Consider the following 14,880-nt stretch of genomic DNA (forward strand, 5'->3'; position numbering starts at 1 on the left):
TCCTGCTAATCAGCTGTTAGAAGAGGCCGGTGCGCCGTGAACGCCACGGCCTCTTAGGCCATGTGATGTCGCCACACATCAGTCACATGGCCTAGTTGCAGCTAAACTCCATTGAAGTGAATGGGGCTAAGCTGTAATACCAAGCACAGCCACTAGACGATGTATGATACTGTGCTTGGAAAACTACCGGGAGCCTGCAGTTGTACCGGTGAGCATAGTGGATCTATGAAACAGCTGATCAACGGAGGTGCCGAGTCTCAGTGATAATTATGGCCTACCCCTGAGGTTGTTTACATTATATTTCCCTTGTCGTGGATCAGACAGTATCTCCCATGGTGGATGCCGCTTCTTTTTCAGCTCAACGGGACCAGAAGTTGGAATAATTTGCTAAATCTTCCTTTGAGGCGCTTGGCTCCACCGTATGACTGGCTTGGCTACCTCAAGCAAAGCTACAGTGGAGTGGACAAACCGATTGCAGGGCATAAGCTCAGAAGAATCTCCTGAGGAACTGGCTGACATTTCCTTGCAGATTCTCATTTTTGTGAGGCTTCATTGAATGCAGCCAGGCTTATTGCTTACTCATCAGCCCTCCTGAAGGCTATCCACAGAACTCTGGCTCTTCTGCTGGACAGCTGATAATGTATCCTAGAGGGCCCTCATGGCCCTGCCTTTTTCTGGCGGCAGATAATCTCTGATGCTACTGGAGGAAAAAGCACTCCTTTACCACAAAACATCTTGTTCCAGCAGGGTCAGGAAGGGTAGACCATTTTTATTGCCTCTTCAGCAATTCTCCAGTCCAAAACACTTGAACAAGAAACCTCCCGATGACCAGAAAAGGAAACTCTCCTTCAAACCACGTAGATCCTGACACCCCTGTTCTCAAAGCTCCAAGTCCTATTTCTCAAAGCCCTTTTCTGCATAGGATGCGGCCACCATCCGATTGCAGTGGGGATTTACACTTGTTGCAAGTGGTCTGGTTGGTGCATATTTCATGGCTGGGTATCATGCCTCATCCTCAAATGGGTAGACGTACATGTTTCTAACATGTCAGCCATTCACACTCCCAGCAGACAACTAGATCACAGATTTCTTCAGTAGAGAATGCATAGATCCAGGTGAGTGGGCTGTTGACCCTCAAATATTTTAGGCAATTTGGGACAGGTGGGGTCAGCCAGATGTGGATGCCATGGCCTCGCACGTCAATCGGAAAACCCGAGTTCTTTATCACTCAATCCCACGACCTTCAGGTTGTCAATGCATGTGTAATTCTATCGAGTCAGCTCACTCCGCCCTCACCAAAGCTTCTCCAGAAGATCAAGTCCAAGGGTCTCCCAGTCCTCCTCATGGCTCCGGATTGGCCACATTTAGTATGGCATAGTTTGCTTGCCGATGAACGATGGCATCTTCCACTTAAAGAGGGTCTTCTCTCCCAGGGCCTGCTTTTTTTTACCCAAATGTACTGTTGCTGCGTTTAATGACATGGCTGTTGAGGATGCTGTTCTAGGAGCTTGGAATTTTTTGCAATATGTTATCCAGACAATGATTCATGCTAGAAAACCGTCCTCTTCCACTATTTATCATAGGACGTGGAAGTCCTTTTTCCATTTGAGGTAAATGCAAACATCTCTCCCCCATACATTACTCACTTGCCAAACTTATCTTTCTGCCAATCTGGCTTGGAAACGGGGCCTGCTCTCAGTTCCCTCAAAAGGTCAGATTCTAGTGCTCCATCAGGATAAGGTGATCCTACAGCCAGTCCCTTCCTGGTATCTTTCTTTCACCTCAATACACAGATACCATCCTCCCCTCATTTTTCTCCCTCTCTGTCCCATCCTGAAGAGTGCTCTCTACATACTCTGGTTTGGGCTTTTCGCATATCTATTCCAGAGAGCTTCTTTCAGATACGTAGATTCTTCCTTTGCGATTCTGGATGGTTCTAGCGGTGTTCGCTTAGCGATTTTGGAAGCATACCGTACCAAACACTGAACCTCCATTCCAAGTTACTGCACAGGAGTTTCCTCCTGGGCTGTGCGCAACACGGCTTCAGCCCTTCAAGTGTGTAAGGCTGAGGCCTAGTCGCACTTTCACATCTTCTCCAGGTTTTACACTTCAACTTCACTTGGACGCAATGCTCTGCAGGTGGAGGTTTACTGACCGCTTCAATTTTCTAGCCCACCCTTAGGACTGCTTTAGAATGCCCCATGGTCTTGCCTGTGTCCCCCAATGACACGCATAAGAAAAGCAGATTTTTTTTGTACTTACTGTAAAATATTTCTCGACCGTTCATTGGGGGGGGGACACAGCTCCCACCCTTTATATATAGTTTGCCTTAGTTTCGGGTCTTTGGTTCGGTTTCTTTAGGTATTTTTTCAGCTTCTGCAAGGGCTTTTGTACTAACGGTTTTAGGAGCTCATACTTTTTGCTTAGTGTTAGTCGCCTAATGGCAGCAGCTATTAATATACTAGCATACAGTCTGTTTACATGCCTATCTACTACAGGGAATATGGTCAGACAGCCTTGAGTCCTTCAATACACCCTGGGATGAATGTACATGTTAGATCAAAGGGGTGGGGAGGTCCCCTCAGTCTCTTCATTTGCCAGCATTGCTCACATCAAACAAGCTGAGACCAGAAGCTATTCCTATTTCCGCCATTAGAACTAGGTTGCGGCTATTGAATGCAGCTGAACGCACTGGCTGACCCGCTCTATTAATATGACAAGTATGCAAGTCATAAAGTGGCTACTGCTTGTCGACTATCCTTATCTTGAGCAGCACGTGTCATTAAGCAGTGAATTAAATGGTATAGAATACAATCTGCATTTTATGTCGACAGGGAGAAAAAAAAAAGCCAGGTTTTACTTACATTACTGACATCAACCTCCTGAGTCATGAAGGGCCCACTCAGCAAGACTGCCATTGAAGAGGACAGATTAGAAGCTACGGTGGATGTATTCTTGACAGCAAACAAAAACATAATAATCAGTATGGGACAGAAACCATGACGCAATAAAGAATTTTTAGGTAGAACAATAGTAGTTAATTGCAATAGGTAACAATAAAAAGTTTGTCTCTATTATTTGAATTATTATCAGTGGTATATTCAAATAAGTTACTCATAAGAGGATTCCATTAAATGGCACTTCTTACCTTTTTAGCCAGTCAGCTGCTAAATCATGTATTCTATGAGGGACAGAGCCCAATTAAAGAGGACCTTTCACCGGTCCGGATGTTACCATAGAAATACCTGGCTGTGTAGGACATATTGATGACATGTGATAGCGCAATTTTTTTTTTCTGTGGGCTGCTCCGTCCCCCCCCCCCCCCCGTTGTGCTGTTCTGGTTTTGTATGTAAATCCATACCACGGTACAGGGAGGAGATGGCAGTGTTTCTCAAGGGGGTCTTCTCTCTGGCTGTGAGCGGTCCAATTGCAGAGGAGTGTCGCAGCCAGGGAGAAAAGAAAAGCTCAACTTCTCCCTGGATGCGACGCTCTCCACTATGATTGGCCAGCTCACAGTGTGGTCAAGTTCCATGCAGACATAAAAAAACAGAGCAGCTGCAAGGACTGGAGCGGCACATCTTCTTTTCCTGTTCAGCTGTATCGACTTTAACGCAGCTAAAAAACAAAAAGAAGCAGCCACATCCAGTCAGGACCCGGGTAGAAGAGCCAGTAGCCTGCAACACTGCAGCACAAACGGCAGCTTGGGTGGAGCGAGGGAGGGCAAGTGCTATGTAAAAGAGCTTCCCTTCACAGGTTAGCATCATGCCCTAATTAGTGCAAATGCCCGGCAACCCCCTTTAATTTCTGCTCTGCTGGCATTAGATGCACCACGATTAGGAGGTGCACAATTTTGCCAGAAACAATATCTGTACCAGCTATTGGCTGGTGTAGATTTCAAGTATAATTTACAACAGTTTTCTGTGTAAATTATAATAAAATGTGGTAGGCCTGGTCCTGCACGTTCCAACCTCGTCCTCCTTTGAGAAGGAGCAAGGGGGATGCAAGCCCACCAAAAGCGGCTCTGTGGATTGTAAACATGCCCCAATATTTTTTAAGCCATGTACAGCTTTCTACTTCATAGACTAAAACCTGCATCTAGGATTCTCGTTCTCACCTCAGCCTCCTCTTCTTCATCCATAGCAAAAAATTCTGAGAACCCATCAAGGTGTCCTTCTTTGTCCTCATCTATGCATGTTGGAACAATAGTTATAGGTGAACCTAAGACATGTAGCTCGGGGTCATCCTCTGTAGAAAGATTGTTCTGCAGACATAAAACATTATCATTTTTTTAGGTAGCAGTATGAATTAAGAACAAGCAGATTCACCAAAAAACACTTCCCTGTCTTTAGGTGCCTTCTGTGAAAACAGTTACCATGCCATACTCATTCACCACTTAAAACCATCACATCCCCACAGGCTGGAGATGCTCTCTGGGGGCAAGTATTTCAGTCAAAATTCCTCAAAATGCTAAGGCTACTTTCACACCAGCGTATTTGCTGGATCCGGCAGGGTTCTGCAAAAAAAGCTTCCGTTACTGATCATAACGGATGCAGATGGTTGTATTAACGGATCCGGTGGTATTATCTGTAACATAGCCAAGACGGATCGGTCATGAACTCCACTGAAAGTCAATGGGGGACGGATCCGTTTTCTATTGTGATCCGTCCCCATTGACTTGCATTGCGAGTCATGTTTTGCTTCGCATCCCAGGACGGAAAGCCTCTTAGCCTCCTCCAGTATGAGGACGGAACAGAATGCATTTTGGAACACTCCGTTCAGTTACATTTTGTCCCCATTGACAAACTGAATTTATTTTCCCGGCATTGAGACCCTATGACGAATCTCAATACCAGAAAATTTTAACGCTAGTGTGAAAGTGGCCTTACAGACCCCACATTGAACCAAACATCACCTTGATCTGACCTAAAAATGCTACATATTAAAAGAGACTGTGAAAGATAATTTAAAAATTGAGAAAATAAAAATTATAGCTGCCAACTTCTCAAGACACCATTATCTGAGCCGCAAGCCTGGTCCTCTTGCCACTGCTTGTTTACAGACTGTAGCGGTGATGTGAAGGTATACCACACGTGACAGCTGCAGCCAATCAGTCCTATTTCACTCACCTTGCCTCCAAATGTTGGAGATAACTGTACATCATCTGCTCCCTGGAGAAGCAGCATAGAACATGGTTTACTTGGATTCTTAAATGTCCCACACTCCTAAAGATTAGAGAAGGTGAATGTTAAAAGGCAATTTTAACAATGGGTGATTGAAAACAGTGCTACAGGCAAGTTCAAAATGTTCTGCAAAAACAAAGGGGGTCATTTATCCAACTGGTGTAAAGTAGAACTGGCTTAGTCGTCTATAGCAACCAATCCAGTTCTACTTTACACCAGTTTGATAAATCTCCCCCAAAGTTATCAGTTCATGAAAATTTAAAACGGCCTTTACATTAGACTGCCATCAGGGTCCCTACACTGCCAAATGTGCAGTGGTGTGTTTTTTTGGGGCTGTAGGAATGCCAGAATAACTGCATGGTTTTTTGTTGCGTCTTTTTGGGCATTGTTTGCACAGTGCTTTTGACCACTAGTGTTTAACAGCATTTTCTCCTATAGAGAATGAGATGTCAAACACAGCTGTTTTTGAAGAGAAAAAAGAAACCAAAAGACAAAAATGGCACCTAATAAAAAAATAAAAAAGTTAATAAAAGCTAGTAGCAAAAAACTAAAAATACACATTGGGTGCCTTCACCTTCATTGTGTGCCTTCACCTTCATTGTGTGCCATCAAAAATCTATGTGCAAACCCACCCTTATAAGTTTCTTCCAGTGTGAGAATGAAAGTGCTTTTACAGCACAACATCCAATCTCTTTTCCCACTGAAATGACACATTTTCACAATAGTCACATAAGTGACATACTGCAGAACATTTACTTACATTTTCTTTATTATTTGTGTTGTTGCGACTTCCCGAAGATTTCTTAAAACTTGGTGTGCTGCAGAGAAGCATAGGCTAATTGTGGAGAAAAAATAAAAATAAAAAAATAGACTCAATGTCACATAATGAGAGGAATTATTAAGCCTTGTTCAAGCCTTTGATCAATTATTTCCATCGGTTATTTGGAGCCACAACCAGGTGCGGGTCAAAAACACAGAATAGTTGCAAACTTTCCATTATACTGTACCTTATCTCTGTGTAGCCTCCACTCCTGGTTTTGGCTCAGAAAGGCCTCATGCACACGGTCGTTGTTTTGGTCCGCATGCAAGCCGCAGTTTTGGCGGTTCGGATGCGGACCCATTTACTTCAATGGGGCCGCAAAAGATGCGGACAGCACTCAGTGTGCTGTCCGCATCCGTTGCTCCGTTCCGAGGTCCGCAGCGCATTCTTGTCCGTGTTTTGCGGACAATAGACAGTTATATTAATGGCTGTCCGTGCCGTTCCGCAAATTGCGGAATGCACACGGATGACATCCGTGTTTTGCGGATCAGCAATTTGTGGACCGCGAGACTAGGGGTGGGCGATATGGCCTAAAATCTATATTGCGATATAATTTTAAGCATGTGCGATATGCAATATATTGTTTTCTATATTTGGGGGGGGGGTTAAATTTTTTATTTAATAACTATTAGCCCCCTTAAGGGCTAGAACCCTTGTCATATTCACCCTAATAGAGCTCTATTAGGGTGAATAGGACTTTACACTCTCCCTGCTGCCCTGTGCTTTGTCAGCAGGGAGCTGACCATGGCAGCCAGCCTCTCATGTGCCCCCCAGCCTCTGATCAGCCCCCCAGCCTCTCCCTCTCATCAGCCCCCTCTGGTAACTCAAACCCCCTCTCCTCCCCAGTATTAATCATTGGTCGCAGCCCCCTCCGCCCCCCCCCCCCCCCCCCCCCCATCATCGGTGGCAGTAGGCAGTGCGCCCCCCCAGTATTGATAATTGGTGGCAGGGGCCCCCTTCCCCCCCCCCACATCATTGGTGGCAGCAGCAGTTCCGATCGGAGTCCCAGCAGTGTAATGCTGGGGCTCCGATTGATTAACATGGCAGCCAGGACGCTACTGAAGTCCTGGCTGCCATGGTATGTCGGTGAGCAGCATTCTACTCACGTGCGCTGTGGCTGCCGGGCGCTCCTTCTGTCTGTGCGGCGCATTGCTAATGCTTATAGCTCACGTGCGCCGTGGCCGCCGGGCGCGCCTTCTGTCTGTGCGCCGCACAGACTTGAGAAGGAGCGCCCGGCGGCCACCATGGTAACCGATAGGAGCCCCAGCATTACACTGCTGGGACTCCGATCGGAACTGCCGCTCCATGGTCACATCTCAGTCCGACGATATGCACAAAATCCATATTGTAGCACAAACTTATAACCCCCTATACCGCCCACCCCTACGCGAGACATACAACGGTCGCGTGCATGAGGCCAAAAACTGATAACTACATAAATACATATTAAACTGATAGATTAGCTGAATGCAAAGAATACCGTACATTGATTCAGTAACTGGCCATCTGTCTACTGTTTATCACAATGCACCAAAAGGATCCAGCACACGGGTGTTCAGATAAAATATTTAGGCTTTATTGTAAAAAAGACGATAAAATACTGTATATTGCCAGTACCGCACATTCTTAATCAGGGCCCCCATGGTTTTTATCAGAACATCCGCGTGCTAGATACTTTGGTTTATACGTATCTGCTCCTGCTCTGGGTTTCCAGGTTGTGGAGTTCTGCACAATGAGATCTAAGTACTTTGTACAAATCCCTACTTTACTGCCTGAAAGACACCAAAACCTCTTACACTCAGACATTTAAAGGGAACCTTATAGTGTGGAAAAATAGCTTTCCAAGTGGCGAAGACTTATCAATTTTGCCGCAATTAGCAACATAACTTTAGAGCAGGAGATGAAAGTTGAGCCCAAATTTATCAAATATACAGGGAATAATAAATGTTATGTAGTGCAGATTTGTCACAATTTCCTTCAAAATGTTAAATTTTTAAGCAATTGTGACGCAAGTTTGCGGGAGATGGCAGGAAATACTGAATTTGGCCAGCTCTGCAGGAACCTGTGACTTAAAGGGATTCCGTCACCAGGTTTCACCCGTCAGCTAAACATATGCTGATGTTCAGGGCCTCATCAGGATTCCTAATGTGGGCTTCTAAATGTGATCCGTAGCCTTATTTTGCTAAAAATACTGGTTTTACTAACCTGTCACTCAAAGAAATAAGGTGCCCAAGGGGATGTCAAGAGATGCAAGGTGCCGGCCACACCCAGCGCCGCCTTTCCAGACTTCTGCACCGCCTCCTAATCCTCTGTGCCGCCTCTCGCTCTCCTCGCTCTCTTCCCCCCCCCCCCCCCTCCTGCAAGATCTCTCGCGCGCGCACAGGGCTCTGAGAGGTTGGCACCAGAGTGCAGGTTATACCTGGGTTGAGCGAAGTGCCGGCGCATGCACACTTCGCTTTAAGAAGCCAAATCGAGAAGTCCGCACGGGCGCACCAGGCAGAGCCCTTACAGCAAGATCTTACGCAAGATCTTACAGCAGAAGGAGGAGGGAGGGAGAGCGAGAGGCGGCACAGAGGATTAGGAGGCGGTGCAGAAGTCTGGAAAGGCGGCGCTGGGCACGAACGGCGGTAGGTGCGGCCGGCACCTTGCATCCCTTGGGCACCTTATTTCTTTGAGTGATAGGTTAGTAAAACCTGTTTAGCAAAATAAGGCTACGGATCACATTTAGAAGCCCACATTAGGAATCCTGATGAGGCCCTGAACATCAGCATATGTTTAGCTGACAGAGGTGAAACCTGGTGACAGAATCCCTTTAACAAAAAGTCACATTTTTAATTCGTGCAGTATGCTTACAACATTGCCTTTCCATAAATATGATGGTCCTAATGACACAACCACACCCACTTTGTTTTGGGAGATTTCTATTGGTGTAAATGCTTTTGTGGAGCGAATACTGACATTAGCATTTGATTACTTTGGCGCAAACTAGATGGCTTGGAATTCTTGCACATTTTGCATGACTTTTTTTGGCGCAAATTGATAAATCTCCTCCATGAATAATCTTTACCTGCATTAAGTAAAAAAGAGGACTTAATGATGTGAAGCAGACCGTACGTGTGTGGGATTTTGAACAGCTTCAGGGAGCGCGATCATTAAGAATGGGAACAGCCACATGACTATTTAGCCAAGCCGCTCCACCTCCATGACTACAAGAAGCTAGTTTAGACACAACAAATGTAGCTAGGAAAGTGCAACCCTTCCATAATGCAGATACTGAGCTACGGGCAGTATCGTTCCTAACAATCTGCCCATGTAAATGTGTCGCCGATCACCTGATGAGTGAAACGCTCGTTCATCGGGCGATACAGTCGTTCATGCAGGCACCATCGATAATAGTTTCTGGGCAGCAGATCGTGTGGTCTAAACAGCGATCTGCTGCTCAGAAACTATACAGCAATCTCCTTCACTGTAGGAGGATGCGGGATCGCTCATCCTCATGCAGTGAAGGAGATCACTGCATGTAAATAGCAGTTTCCCCTTAAATATTCCTGCTACCACCCCATTTTCTGTGACAGATCTCAGATCCACCCTATATTATACATATTTGTCTCTGACCCAACAACCCCCCCCCCACCCCACTGGAAGACCAAGTTTTAATGCCATTTCGGGTGGTTGTCTCAAATATTATATGTACTGTGCTATATTGAAAAATAATAATAATAATAATAGTCACCATTAACTTAACATGAAGACAAAATTGCAATTTCATTAACGTCACCAAGCAACGTTATTGTGGTTAATATGCTGGAGGTATGGCAAGACTAATTCTTTAAGGGATACGAAGAATAAAAATAAAAAAAGGTACTCACCAAGACGCTAACACTTTTTTTTTTATGGCACTTCCTGTGAGATAAAATGAAGTTAAGAAAAGCTCAATTCAGTGGCAAACACAAATACATAGTCCTTCCCAGCTACTAATAGGTATATGCCACACATACACATACACGATACAAAGAAGACTTCTAATGCTAGCACTAGGCGAGCTGTACAGAACCTATCGGTTTATCTTATTGAATACAAGGGGATTCAAGAAGAATGGTGCAAAAATATAGCCTCAGTATTCATAACCGAGAGAACATAACACAGATATATGCATCTATACACTACAAATGTTTGATGTGAGCTCCATAGATGACAAGGTAGATGTCTAGACAGTAGTCCAGACGCGTGCTAGTATATTTATGGATATGGACTCCACTTTCAGAGATGTGCTGTCTCAGGTCGTCCAGACCCCAGAGTCTGGTGAGCAGATACACTGGGAGTGCGGAATTTACCACAGTAAAATAACTTGCTCCTAGATGGCATAGATCTGAGTTTCTGGCGCAAGGCAGGGCAAAGATGCATCTGCCTCGTAATAAATTAGTCAAATCTTACTCCAGTGCAAGGAGGTCTAGACGAATAGCAGGCTTCATGAATCTCACTCACCAAGTTCTTGATGTAGACCCACACTAAGAAGTTGCAGGAAGTTATATCTAGTGATCATGATGACCAGAGCAACATTGGTGAATCATTTATTCTGGCACAGCCGGTCCAACGTTCTAGTATAGTTTCATTCAGGTATCAGAGAACATCCAACTGGAAACAAGGATCACCATTCTGCTGGCTAGGGACAGTATGCTTGCGCCAGCCCCCCCCAAAAAAGACTGTACACTTTGCCCCTGCTCATTGCGCAGAACACATTTGCTTTGGGTGGGTCCCTTATGTGTTCGATAAGGTCACATGGGTTTTATGAGCCCCAGATTCTAACGCTCTTGTGACTCATTGCAGAACACCAGTCTGTCAGTTTCAGCTCCTAAAGAATTTGTAATCTGTATGGCGTACAAGGCAGACGTCTTCGTAAAGATACGCCATACCGTGGTTTGTGCCACTTGTAGTTCCATACTAGTCAGCCTGGCCGACTTTCTAGGACTGTGTTCATACAAGCTGGAGTCCTTTACTACAAATGCTTCTACTACAGGCCTTTATTTTTGCACCATCCTTTTTGTACATAGGCCATTATATTCAACAGTATATGTAGTTAATACACATAGAAATTACAACTGCTTAATGTTTTAGAATTCAGGGATGTCAAACTCGTGGCCCGCCAGCTGTTTCAAAACTACAACTCCCATCATGCCTGGGCATACTACAGCTATCAGGGAATGATGGGAGTTGTAGTTTTGCAACATCTGGAGGGCCATGAGTTTGACATCCATGTTTTAGATGAAGAAAACTTGGTGCTTAACCCATACACAGATACATGACCCTTGTTATATTTAGAATAAAGGCCTTGAAGAAAAAGCCTTTAAACACCAGCTTATCTATATAAAAGAAATCGCACAGCAATGAACCTACTTGAAATAACCTGCTACTAGACACTAGGGACTTACTTGGTTTTCATTTCAGGTTCTGGGGTGAAACTGTTATTAAGGAAATCGAAAAAAAAAGGACAAGTCATTCAGGTATGAAAAAGCTCAGAGAATGGCTGTCCAAAAGCAGGTCCATCAGTTAAGAAAAAATAAAATAAAAATTTATATCCAATAAACACAGAATGCTCCATGCAGTGCAAAGGTTCATAATAAAATCAAGGAAATAACTGCTGCCCAGTGACCAACAAATTGTATTACCAAGGTCCTAAAAGATTTAAGGGCAACAGTCGAATGGTGTTCATTTTTATAGAATATTTTCTATTAATTCAATATTTGTGACATTTGAGATCATTAGACAGCTCAAAGGGGTTGTCTCACTTCAGCAAATGGCATTTATCATGTAAAGTTACTACAAAGCACTTACTAATGTATTGCGATTGTCCATTGCCTCCTTTGCTTGCTACACTAATTTTTCCATCACCTTATACACTGCTCGTTACCATGGTTATGACCACCCTGTAATCCATCAGTGGTGGTCATTAGTGTTGAGCGAACTAGTGTTTTAAGTTTGGCGTCTAAAGTTCGGGTTATCGAAGTATCCCATTATGGATTCTGCTACCATGGACCATAACGGAATTTAGAATCCATAACGGAATACTTCGATAACCCGAACCTGAACTTTAGATGCCGAACTTAAAACACAAGTTCGCTCAACACTAGTGGTCATGATTGCACACTATAGAAAAAAGTTCCAGCCTCTCTGGTGGCTGGGACCATAGGAGTGCACATAGGCTGGTGCTTTTTCCCTTTAGTGTGCAAGCACGACCACCACTGATGGATTACAGGGTGGTCATAGCCATGGAAACGAGACACGTATGATGTGATGGAAAAATGAATCCATCCAGCAAAGGAAGCAATATAGGTATTCACAATACATTAGTAAAAACTAGATTTTTGTACTTACCGTAAAATCTGTTTGTCTTCCTGTCTTCCGTTCATTGGGGGGGGGGGGGGGGGCGGCAACACCAAGCACAAAAAGTGTGAGCTCCTCCCTCCAGCTATACCTTTCCTACAGGGACTAAGTTAAAACAGTTTGTGCAAAAGTAACAAAAAGTAGTAGGAGAAGCAAAAGAAAAAACAGGAAAACCAAACAAACAATGTACAAACCCAGAATCACACAGGCCACAGCGAGGCCCGCAGCCAGAGAAAATGGGTGGGAGCTGTGTCCCCCAATGAACGGAAGAGAAACAGATTTTACGGTAAGTACAAAAATCTAGTTTTCTCATCTGTATTATTGAGGGGACACAGGCTTGACCCTGGGACATTACAGAGCATAACGAAGAAGCACTCCAGCCAATCAGAAAACCTCCGTCTGCATTACTCTACGCCCAAGAGAAGCATCAGAAGATGCAAAAGTGTGTACTCTGTAAAACAATAAATACTCTTACCGATAATTGTTTTTCTTGAAACCCATGACAGCACCCATGCGACTAGGACAGGAAACCTGAAGAGATAAAATGGTTCACACCCCCACCACACCTCACCTTCTAATAGACCTCCAGAGGCGTGCCAACCTCCAAGAACAAGAGGTTGAAAACAGAACCCAACACACAAAGTGGTAAAGAATAGAACCAATCTGGTAAATTTGATCTCTTCTAATATCTTCTAGGAAATTAACTTTACCAGCTACCTTGTATATGTGTGTGTAAATTTTTTTTTTTTGTGAGGGTCCTAAGAAGAGTGCATTCTTGATGCCGCCAACAAGAATCTTTTAATCTGTGCATGATCTGTTAATCTGGAATCAAATAAATAACTTAAAGCCGCTACCTGGACTTTTAATGCAGATGCTGTAAGATTTCTGTCTAGCCCTTCTTGCAAAAACTCTTAAGGGGTCTGGGATATGTCCTAAGAATGCTGAAAATAACATTCCAAACTTTGTTATATTTTCTTGAGGAGGTAACCACCTTCCTACTCTTCAGCATAGTGGAGACTACTTTGGCGGATAATCCCCTTCTAGGTCAAACTTCCCTTTCAAAATCCACACTAAGAGATGGACTAGCGGATCCTGGTACAGAAGATCCTCCTTCAATGGAAGGGGCCACGGAGGCTCTACTGCCAACTTTCGCAGACTGGAGTACCTGGACCTCTTTGGCCACATTGGAGCCATCAGGATAACCGAGGGCCCCTCTCTTTCTATTTTCTTCAATAAGGCAAAATGGAGGGAAGGCATACCCCAACTCTTGGCTCCAGTCCTGTGCCAACCCATCTATTGCTAATGGGCTGTCCAAATGGTTGAGGGTAGAACCTCTCTAATTTTCTGTTGGCTCTTGGCAAAAAGGTCCACTGTGGGAAGACCGTACCTCTGGACTATTTGCAAAAAAAATAAAAATTTGTTTAGACACCATTCTCCTTGTTTTAAGGAGACTCGACTTAGGAAGTCTGCTATGACGTTCTCCTTCCGCTTCAGATGCATTGCCGACAGAAAAAGCCTTCTCTCCTCTGTTATATAAAAGATCTTCTGCCATAGAAGTAAAAGGGAAGGGACTCATTTCCCCTTGACGGTTTATGTAGGCCACTTTTGTAGAAACAGTTTTACCTCTGGTATAGCCAACTTCAGTGCCATCTCTACTGCCTTTAACTCCTTGAAATTGGAGGATACTTTCCTCGTGTTTGTCCCATCTCCCCTGCCAGCACCAGTTCTGGCAGTGGGCCCTCCAACCTTAAGGGTTCGTTGGAGTCTGTGGTAATTATAGTTGGGTTTACAAATGTCCATGGAACTCCTGTGGATAGATTCTCTGAAATTGTCCACCACAACAGGGAGTCTGGTCTTTGAAGAAAGGTGGAAACTCTGATCCAAGGAATAAGGGTAGCCGTCCCATGATTTTAGGATGTTTGCTGGAAGCTCTCTGGAGTGGATCTGTGCATAAGGTACTGCTGGAATCGCTGATGTCATCTGCCCAAGTTCTGCCATTGCTTCCCTGAAAGTACACTGGTAAGAAAGGAAGACTGACCATACTTGTTCCCTGATTGACTCCTTCCTTGGAAGCGGAAGAAAACTTATTTGCAGACGGGAGTCCAGCTGAATTCCAAAAGCAGCTACTTCTGCTGCTACTACTTTGGTAAAGACTCTGGGAGCCTGAGAAACCCCAAAGGGCAGCGCTCTGTATTGGAGATGCAGTAACTCTCCCAGGACCCAGACTACTGTTCTTAAAAACTTTTGGGAGGAAGCATGGATTGGAACATGGTAATATGCATCCTCCAAATCCAAGCTTGCCATTCAGCAATCCTGTAAGAGGAGATTTACAGTCGATTTTATCATCTCCATACGAAATGGTTTGTATACCAGAGATTTGTTCAATTTTATTTTAGATTTAAAAAACACTCTGAATGGAACACTTTGCCCCTCTCTGTTTTGGGAACCAGGCAAATTACCGCTTTATCCAAGAGGGAGTAAACTTCTAACTCCAAAGCA

The 14,880-nt window shown here is 44.4% G+C and overlaps 1 protein-coding gene across 3 annotated transcripts in view; it reads right to left on the reverse strand.

Annotated features, from left to right (window-relative positions):
* CDC25C (cell division cycle 25C) overlaps positions 1-14,880 on the reverse strand; it is a 49,763-nt gene that overhangs the window by 15,271 nt on the left and 19,612 nt on the right. For 2 of the 3 annotated variants that reach the window (XM_044280626.1, XM_044280627.1), the window contains exons 5-10: positions 11,430-11,459; positions 9,870-9,903; positions 5,941-6,015; positions 5,127-5,222; positions 4,115-4,261; positions 2,865-2,954 (exon numbers count right to left, since the gene is read on the reverse strand). In XM_044280626.1, coding sequence (XP_044136561.1) covers positions 2,865-2,954; positions 4,115-4,261; positions 5,127-5,222; positions 5,941-6,015; positions 9,870-9,903; positions 11,430-11,459 — 472 coding nt within the window. The remainder of the gene's footprint in view (positions 1-2,864; positions 2,955-4,114; positions 4,262-5,126; positions 5,223-5,940; positions 6,016-9,869; positions 9,904-11,429; positions 11,460-14,880) is intronic. The other variant, XM_044280628.1, reaches the window with a different exon arrangement.

The sequence above is a fragment of the Bufo gargarizans genome, chromosome 2 (assembly GCF_014858855.1).
Source record: "Bufo gargarizans isolate SCDJY-AF-19 chromosome 2, ASM1485885v1, whole genome shotgun sequence".
NCBI classification, from domain to species: domain Eukaryota; kingdom Metazoa; phylum Chordata; class Amphibia; order Anura; family Bufonidae; genus Bufo; species Bufo gargarizans.